This window comes from Lampetra fluviatilis, chromosome 5 (assembly GCF_964198595.1).
Source record: "Lampetra fluviatilis chromosome 5, kcLamFluv1.1, whole genome shotgun sequence".
Classification (NCBI taxonomy): Eukaryota; Metazoa; Chordata; class Hyperoartia; order Petromyzontiformes; family Petromyzontidae; genus Lampetra; species Lampetra fluviatilis.
In genome coordinates, this window is record NC_136279.1 from 2774359 (window position 1) to 2783827 (window position 9469).

The following is a 9469-nucleotide window of genomic DNA, read 5'->3' on the forward strand; positions in this document are numbered from 1 at the left end:
TCCGTGGCACGGTGTTAAGTGGCGTTGGCTGCGTACGGCGCGAAAGAAGTTAAACATTCATACATATACGCACGGACATTCATTATATATGCACACAATTAGCTACAGAAGTGCCATTGTGGTCATGCATCCCAAACTATGGACCGTATTGTACTCCCAATAGAGACTCGTAGAGATGCATAGAGGACCCATAGATGTGCATTAAAGACAAGCCACAGTAATGTTGTGGGCATGCAACCCACGCTTTGAACCGTATAGTAAACCACTGCCAGTCTACGCAGCTTCAGCAGAGTAGTAGCAGAACCACACGAACTTTCTCTCCTGAAGTCCTCTCGTGTCTCGCAGACCTCGACATTTCGCTCCTGAACGTATTGCTACACACAATAACATAAAAACGTCAACACGTTCGTCAAAAACTGTAGCCTTAAATAGCGACGTTTCAGGCAACGGCTCTTCGTAGCACATTTGTGTTCACATTTTAGGATCCATTGCATGGAACAATGCCCAACTAGTTTGGGTACATGCAGTCAGAGGTGTGGACTCGAGTGATGTGACTTGGACTCGAGTCAGACTCGAGTCATGAATTTGATGACTTGCGACTCGACTTGGACTTGCATAACAATGACTTTGTCCTACCTATGAGATGTGGACTCGAGTCATGTGACTTGGACTCGAGTCAGACTCGAGTCATGAATTTGATGACTTGCGACTCGACTTGGACTTGCATAACAATGACTTTGTCCCACCTCTGCATGCAGTATGCTTTACAAGGCAGGGTTAGTGACGTTGAGCTGTGTTTAGTTATACGTATGCACCACTGAAAATTACGCATACCGTAACTGCTAAAACATTCCAGTTTTTTAAAACGTAAATACTTCTTTTGAAAAAGTCAAGTCATTCTCGTGTACCCATCACACACAGTACGCTCTCTGTACGCCCAAGTTTAGATGAGTAGGTGCCATAACGCACTGATGTTTTCATCGTCAGATGAATTGGGTGACAACGCTTTTACGAATGTTTTATTAACATGCCAATACAGTACTTTAATAGCTGAAATGATAGATCTGAGCCGTTAAAATTGGTACGCAGCGGAGCCGACTTATTTAGCCCCGTGGGCGAGAAAAGAACTCGTTAACACACGAGGTGCTAAAACTTTAGTCTTACCCAAAAAATTATGGCCAATGCAAACTGAGTTATGGGACAACTAAATAATTTCACCAAAATAATCTTCGCTAATTTCAATTCCGCCTGAAATCGACACACCACTTCATTTGCACACATCGAGTGGGAGGGTTGTTGGGTCGTCCTGGCCCTGGGACTCTGGGACTCAGGGTTGGAGATGAGTCCCAGCCCCCCTGTGACTGCCCCCTGACCTGGTGGGACCCCGCTGTGCCTGGTCCACCACTCCCACATCTCTACGGACTGTGACCCGTGCGATACTCGTGATCTCTTATCTCCTGCGTGTCCCTGCATCTTTTAGACTATGGGCCATATAGTTATTAACCCGTAGAGACTCACAGAGATGCATACAGACTCCCTTGCATCTTACATACGCCCTTGTGTAATGTTGTTGACGGTTAAACCTCGAAATCTGAAACGTTTTATTTATTTGACCAGGTAAGGCCCACTGAGCTATGCAGCTCTTTGTTTAGAAGTGACCTGGCCACAAATGATAGCTCAACGAAGTGGCTTATCAAGTGGAAATGTATTGCAGCCAAAGAAATACTATAAACGCGTGTTCATTATAAATGTGGTGGCAAAAAGCCTGAGGACCCGGATAAAAAAAAATCCACACGACCACGGGGAGAGAGACACCGCACACTCCAAATATACAGCAGCAGGCACTGTCAGGGTCAGGATCGAACTCGACGACCTCCTGTACACCAGGCGAGGTAGTGAACATCTCATAGCCACCGTGATGATGATGAGAGAGAGACGCAAACTCCAAATACACAGCAGCAGGCACTGTCAGGGTCAGGATCGAACTCGACGACCTCCTGTACACCAGGCAGGTAGTGAACATCTCCTAGCCACCGTGATGATGATGATGAGAGAGAGAGACGCAAACTCCAAATACACAGCAGCAGGCACTGTCAGGGTCGGGATAGAACCCACGACACCCCCCCCCCCAAAGCCCCCCCACCCCACGCGCATTCTCGCTCAGTCATTGGCCGCTCGTTGCCCTCGCGCGACCGCGGCTTGGTCCAATCAGCCGCTCGCGCCGGCGGCTCGCGCCAGCGCGACAGCCAATCGTGGAGCCGTCATCGCTCACGCCCCACCCCCCCACCTCGTGGCTCCGCCCCCCCGGCCCCCACTCATTCGTTCGTGAAGGAGTCGCCCACGTGCGTCTCTCGTGGTCATCCTCGAGCTTTGCTTTTGACCGCGGGTGGACATCGCTCGCTCGACCTTCACTCGCCGCGTGCATTCCGTTGACACAGAACAGGGTAGGGGGGGGGGTGTTCAATCGCAGATTGCGATAGCCACTACAACTCCACAACACTCGCACGCACACCCCCATAAGTTAACGGCGACATTACCAGACACGTCTGATTTAGGCTGCAGGGACTATCGCTGTTAGCGAGCACCTATTAAGGTAAGCCTACGGCACACGGAAGGCGTCTCTAAAGTGTCGTGGGCGAAGGAGGGTCGCGCACTTCGGGCGAGGAATGAAGGAGGAGGTCGCGTGGAGCGGGAAGGATCAAGGGAAGGATCAATGGAAGGATCCACAGCGCAAGGTGGTGATGGTGACGGGTGCCAACAGGTACTGGACATAGTGCTGAGGAGGGTTGCTGTGGTAACCGCACAGGCCACAACCTCGCCTTAAAAGAAAACAATAGGCGACGTTTCGGGCAATGTACCTGCCCTGTTTTGGTCCTTTTAACGCCAGTGTTAACAATGTGTTGCGTTTTTTAATCGTTTAACATTGGCCATCGATTATTATTACTATGCTTGCATCGATTGTATGTGATGCCTGTGCTATGAAGGGATACTTCCGGAAAGGTCGCCTATTAGATATTTTCCTTGACAAATGCGTTTTTTTTTCTTTCGCTGTATTCTGCCATGGTCATTTAGACAGACACGCGTACAATACACACTCGTGTCCCTTTAAAGACAAGTACCGTAACCCACATGGGTCGTCGTAATCTTGAAACTACTTATCAGTAGTTTGATCAATTTGATGGCTTGTTTATGGAACGAGTCGATGCTTTGACCCGCGCAGGAAACGCAATGCACCCGTCATCCCAGTGTGGATGAAGAGTTGGTCTGGAGTGCATCCAACCTCGTGGCATCTTACCAGAGTGCGTCTCCCGTCATAACGCAATCGGACGAGAATTGCATTTTTCTGAAATACAGGCCTATTTGTTTGACAAACTCTGCCTTTGTAAAAGCCACCTTAAGTATTGATGAGTACCCACATCTTTAAGTGTCTGACATGTACGTCCGGCATCATGGGATTACCCTTAATGTGAAAGAATTTTGATTTAAATAAACTGAGTAAAGAAAATCTAACTTATCTTTTTCGAAAGTTTTAACTTTTAGCCTGGAAGTCATGGCAAATTAACAACAATAATAATATATGATTGCAATTTGCAATGCGCACTCCCATAGAGACAATGACTCAAAAGGTGCGAGAAACTACAGATTAGTAGGAAGGCAGCCACCTTGATCAGCCGGCACAAACAATTCCCCAAGCTCTGAGCTCCTCTGTACATTAAGTTGTTATCGGCCAATTAATAAGTGGTTGGCTATGTACTGTGCGAAAGAATTTCGATTTAAAGCTTTCGTGACTGCAGGGATTCATCTTCTTGGTTCTTTCGGTAAAGTCACGTAGAATGGAAATAATAAAATAATAAAAATAAAACATAATAAAATAATTCTCACGACGTTTCGGCCACAACGCAAGCAGCCGTCCTCAGGTGGAGAGCAGGTCTGTCGAGTAGACAGAGTCTGAATGTCTGTCTACTCTGTCTACTCGACAGACCTGCTCTCCACCTGAGGACGGCTGCTTGCGTTGTGGCCGAAACGTCGTGAGAATTATTTTATTATGTTCTATTTTTATTTTATTATTTCCATTCTACGTGACTTTACCGAAAGAACCAAGAAGATGTGCGAAAGAAGTTATACATACAGGTGGAGCCCACATTTTCTTTACTGCCTTCTGGAAAACCAGGGTATGGCACATCGACGCCCACGACAAAGGAGTTTAGCAACATTTGTGTGATCCACCAACCCCCGCCTCCACAGTTCCGGATTATAAGCGCGCACCGCCACTGTGAAAAAAACTTGTCCGATGTCTTCCTTGTGTGTGTATACCAAACTTCTTTGACACCGTACGGAGCCAACCGTGCTAACGGATGATGCGGAATGTGTGCGGATGTGCCGTGTCTCAACAGTGGCATCGGCTTGGCGCTGTGCACGCGTCTCCTGGCTCGGGAGCCCAGCCTGCACCTGTGCCTGGCGTGTCGGAGCACCGTGCGGGCCGAGGGCGCTCGCCGGGAGCTCCTGGCCGCTCACCCCGGTGCCGATGTGGCCCTGCTGCGCGTGGACGTGAGCCACGTGGAGTCTGTGTACCGAGCGGCGCAACAAATCAAGCAACGGTGCGATGTGCACCTTGACCCGGGTTGCGTAGTAAGTGGACAAGAAAGTTGTGATTTCATAGTTTCTGGCTTGAGCTTCACTTCTCATGGGATCTCCCTTGCCAGTATCAAAACCTTTTAGCAAGGATTTAAAAGGTTTCAGTTTGGTGTTTTAACATCTTAACACCTGTTTTATTGCCAGAAAGGGTAACACCTATTCTTATAGCTTCGCTTCTATTTGACCATTACAATCGACGTACCCGCCTTATCAAACTTCACATGGGGGGTGGACGCTAGGGTTGGAAATTCCTCATCATTACTCATATTCTGTCCACTGCTAGATGAAGGTCTCCCCAAGCCTTTGTCGTCTCTTAGAGTCTCTCAATGTAACAGTTCATGCTCGTTCTTGCACAAGAGCTGATTTCATTGCTCCATCCCTGCCAGTGGACATGTTTCTTTGGCCCTCATCAACACAAATGTCTCTCGTTTTAAACGTTGATCAATCTACGGCTCTTATGATGGCCTCCCCAAGCCCTCGCCATCTCTTGTCTACCTGAAGAACACAAGTGCTGTATTTCATACTGAAGTAAAATAAATTCCACGTGAGATCACAATTCTATAACTGAGAGTGTGCGTGTGTCAATTGCACAGGTACAAGCGCTTGGACTACCTTTATCTGAACGCAGGGATTATGCCAAACCCTCGTGTGAACTGGTCGGCCTACTTTTCTGGGCTATTTTCCAGGTACTGTAATTGTATTATGTTTCCACACAGCTCTGCAAAACAAATATTTAATGCTCGTGCTGCATCAGCATAAATTTTTTTATTAAATAAACCAAGAAAATGTAAGTTTATGAGAATATAAAAAAGTATTTGCACACTCTATATAATTCTCTATGCGGGTTTGGTTTTGTGCAATTTTTAGAGTATGTTAAACGTTGAGTTTTATAAAGCACACACTCTCAGTTACTTAATAAATAATGAAACTATAAAACATGACATCGCCATGAAATTCATTTATCCGGAAAACATGGTGCAAAGTACTCATTTAAAGTGTCATTCAGACTTGTTAAGACATTTTATTGTCAACTTTCATTTGAAACATTACTTTTGAAATAACGTATTTCAATAGATAAATTAAGCAACAAAATACAATGAAACTATATTTTTCAAAACGGATTATACGATTTATCCTGGACCTTATATCCGAATATACACATCATAGTATCACCATATCACTGCAAACCAACTGCACAAGCGGTGAAATACCCCGGCATGAAACACAGCGCGGGATGAAATACCCGGAACTAAACCAGTGAGAGTGGCAAGAAGGTCGATGTGTAAATGTTATCTCTTATCAACTGTTGGAAGGTATCGTGTATTCTACGCTTCAGATAGAGTGTCCGTTAAATGGTTACAATTTGCCTAGCTTAATGGTAAGTGCTTTTAGTGATTTTTACAAGTGGCGCGTGCATGTGTGTGTGTGATGATGATTAGGAATGTTGTGAGGATGTTTGCCACGGGCGAGGGGCTGCTAACCCAAGAAGACAGCGTGAATGAAGATGGTCTGCAGAACGTTTTCACGACCAATGTCTTTGGGCATTTTATCTTGGTTAGTACGCTGCACGCTCCATGCATTACTGTTAGGTCACGGGAAACCATGCCTTTTTAATCTACTCGAGGCTCTTCCATTCTATTGAAGACTTGTAGGTTTTTATTGTTTTGTTATTGAATAAAAGATGTTGCATTTCTCACCCAGCGAGGTACTGCCAATCTAACCCAAACAAACTTTATGATAATATTGGTCGCGAAAAGCCGTACGTGTTAAATGTATGTTATCAATGTAATTATGTTGCCCAGGTTTGTGCAGTTATAAACCATAAGTCACGAGGGCATTTTTGTTCCATGTTATTTAATTGTTATGGAATCCTCACATTCCTGTTTGTGTGTTTCTAGTTAAATAATGTATGCAGAACGTTCTGTGTGTGTGCGCGTGTTCCCAGATACGTCAATTGGAGGATTTGCTTTGTCGTCCGGACACGCCATCGCAGCTTGTGTGGACTTCTTCGAGCAACGCAAGAGCGTCCGCCTTCGATGCCAGTGACCCTCAACACAAGAAAGGCTGTGAGCCCTACAGCTCGTCCAAATACGCAGTCGATTTACTGAGCGTGGCACTCAACCAGCAGTACAATGAGAAGGTACTCTAACGTGCTCATGCAAGCGCTGTCATACATGTTTCCTCGATTACAACTTCAATTGATATTTCAAAGATTGCATTTTAATGTGTGTTTTGATGGGAACTTATATGTATGTCTGTGTCTTTATAGGGACTGTACTCGAGTGTGGTGTGCCCTGGTTTGGTAATGACAAATATGACATACAACATATTGCCTGCCTTCTTCTGGACTCTAATCCTTCCAATCATGTGGCTGGTAATGTTGCTCACACACTATATGCACTGATATTACATCCCCACCTACACAACACAGACCGCACACTAGAATGTGATTTTCTTTCTCGCGTTATGTCTACATTAACCGCAGCCTCGTGAGAGCAATAGGTGTGACGAAAGTGATCTTAAAATTGTTATTGACACTGATGGTATGACACTCTTATTTAGTTGAGTTCACAATTTATAATATACAGCTCTTTATCAATCTACTGCTGGGTGAAGGCCTCCCAAAGCTACGTTATTTCTGGGAGTTGTTTGATAATGCACACTTTTCAGTGCGTGTTTGGCGAAGGCAGAGGGTTTGGGTCAACACCAGTTCAGATATCACTCGCCGCTGATGTCCGCAATAGCCGGGAATAAAACTAAAAACTCAGGTTGACAGGTTCATTTTATAGTATGCTAACCACTGCCTTGATGGGTTTGTTTCCATGATTAACATTTTCTTTACACAATAAAAACACAGAGTTGTTACCCAGAATATCTCTGCCAGCATTGCTAAATGTAACATCTCAAACATGATTAATTGTAATCATATTTTTTTGATTTCTATTAGATCAGGATTTTCACGAACAGTTATACTTTATCTCCAAAAAATGGTGCTGAAGCTCTGGTGAGTACATCCTATTTTTATTGCATTAAACAAATAATGTGTGTTTTTTTCTGTCAGCGGCGATGCATAATTCAGGCAATAAACATGCACAATGACTTTTTCTTGATGCCATGTGGTAAGCCCTCTCTCTCTTGTGCAGATGCGACAGTAAATCAATCGTAAAACAACTTTCACATATCGATTCGTGAACTGTGGAGTCATCGTTCATTTCCTTGGTGTGGCACACACGTGTGTGTTCCAGGTGTGGTTGTTTGAAAAGAAGCCAGTCACGTTGGATCCACTGGTCAAATACAAAAGCTCCACGTCAGGAATGGGCAAAAACTATGTTCAGGCTGACAAGGTTTGATACGCACATGGCCACATGTGGCATTTGTATACACATATACACTAATAGCCCTCGCTCAGGTTACTAAACACACATTGGAAAACATTCAATATAATAAGGTTTCATGATATTTGTTTGTGAATAATGCATATTTAAATGTCGTATGAAGATTAAGTTAAATTGACCGAATAAGCCTTGTGGACCAAAATGAATAGTGACATACAAAATAAAAGTCGGATTCACCCAGACTGATTATCAGGACACAATACCAAATGTACAAGGTGTTCATTTGTTAATTGTCTCTACATTATTAATCCTGTAATGTGTGCTTTGCTATAGTCTCTAAATAAGTAATAGGCTGTAGTGATGGTACAGTGGTGAGCACATTCCACAAGAAACCAAGAGACCTGAGTTTGAATCCTGGGCACGGCTAGCATGGGTGGCAAGTTCTATCCTAACTGGTTCTGGCCCGCCTCCTTTTTACCAACCCACAATCACCAGCATATTGAAGTATGGTCAAACAACCCTCATGTTGAGAATTACGTGGAGAGACCGTCTTCCAGCTGGTGGTTTGCAAGCGGAATGTAACTTACAATCGATATTTATCTGGCCAGGTGCCATTCTTGAAGTGCTTGACGCGCAAATTGGGAAGGTTTGTGAATTCCTAGTCAAGGTGTGACACAACTGTCACCCATCCGAAGTTGATAAATTGGGTACTAATTTGTGAAGTCAGCACAGGCAGTCGGTGCTGTGGGGCAAATGGCCTTGGAATGTGTAATTTGCACTGCTGGCGGAAGGCCATCTCAACGCTTATGTGAGCAGGAAAAAAAACACTTTAACTTTGCCCTTGTGGATGCAAGTGAAACGGTGTTCAAGGACAATGGTCCGACGATTGTGTGTGGTGGGGGGTGGAAGGGGGTTATTGACAATGAGATAAAATGAGTTGAGAAAAATACTCCGGTTTTGTTTTTTAATGTGATGTTTGTCGTTGCAGATGAACGTTAATCTGGAGGATGCCGAACGATTTTTTGAATACTTGATCAAGTTGGAAGCAGAAATGAACGAGAAATACAAATGAAAGCAATGCCCTCTGTAACATGAATGTATACTCCTTAAAACAAATGGAGTATATTGTTGAGAATTATGAGTACATTTTGTATAAAGATGCAATTCTCTGTTCATTAAAACTGCGGTGTATTATATATACGCATCGATTCATTCCAGTTTGTTCCTGTGCAATAAATGTAATGAGTTGATTATTATAATTATTCGTCACACTGGTGTCATTAAACATTTTTAGTGATATAACGCTTGTGAATCGTGGAAACTTTTTAAGTGGGATTCTATTGTGTGATCAGCGCCATTTGCAGGACACAGAAACGGACTGAAGAAGTGGTCCTGTGATGTCAACATTTAGGGCTGTTTTTGTGACTTAGAGTTCTGTGTGACAGTTTCATAATCTTGTGACAACTCCGTACAGTTGAAGTAATTTTTGGAAATGCATT

The 9469-nt window shown here is 44.2% G+C and overlaps 1 protein-coding gene across 1 annotated transcript; it reads left to right on the forward strand.

Annotated features, from left to right (window-relative positions):
* Window positions 1–2336: 2336 nt before the first annotated feature.
* Window positions 2337–9262, forward strand: HSD17B7 (hydroxysteroid 17-beta dehydrogenase 7). The gene is made up of 9 exons (XM_078856137.1): window positions 2337–2761; window positions 4395–4598; window positions 5229–5321; window positions 6075–6189; window positions 6581–6775; window positions 6905–7009; window positions 7583–7639; window positions 7881–7979; window positions 8959–9262. Exons 1-9 carry the CDS (start codon window positions 2667–2669, stop codon window positions 9040–9042), a joined length of 1047 nt encoding a protein of 348 aa, XP_078712263.1. The 5' UTR covers window positions 2337–2666; the 3' UTR covers window positions 9043–9262.
* The last annotated feature ends 207 nt before the right edge of the window (window positions 9263–9469 follow it).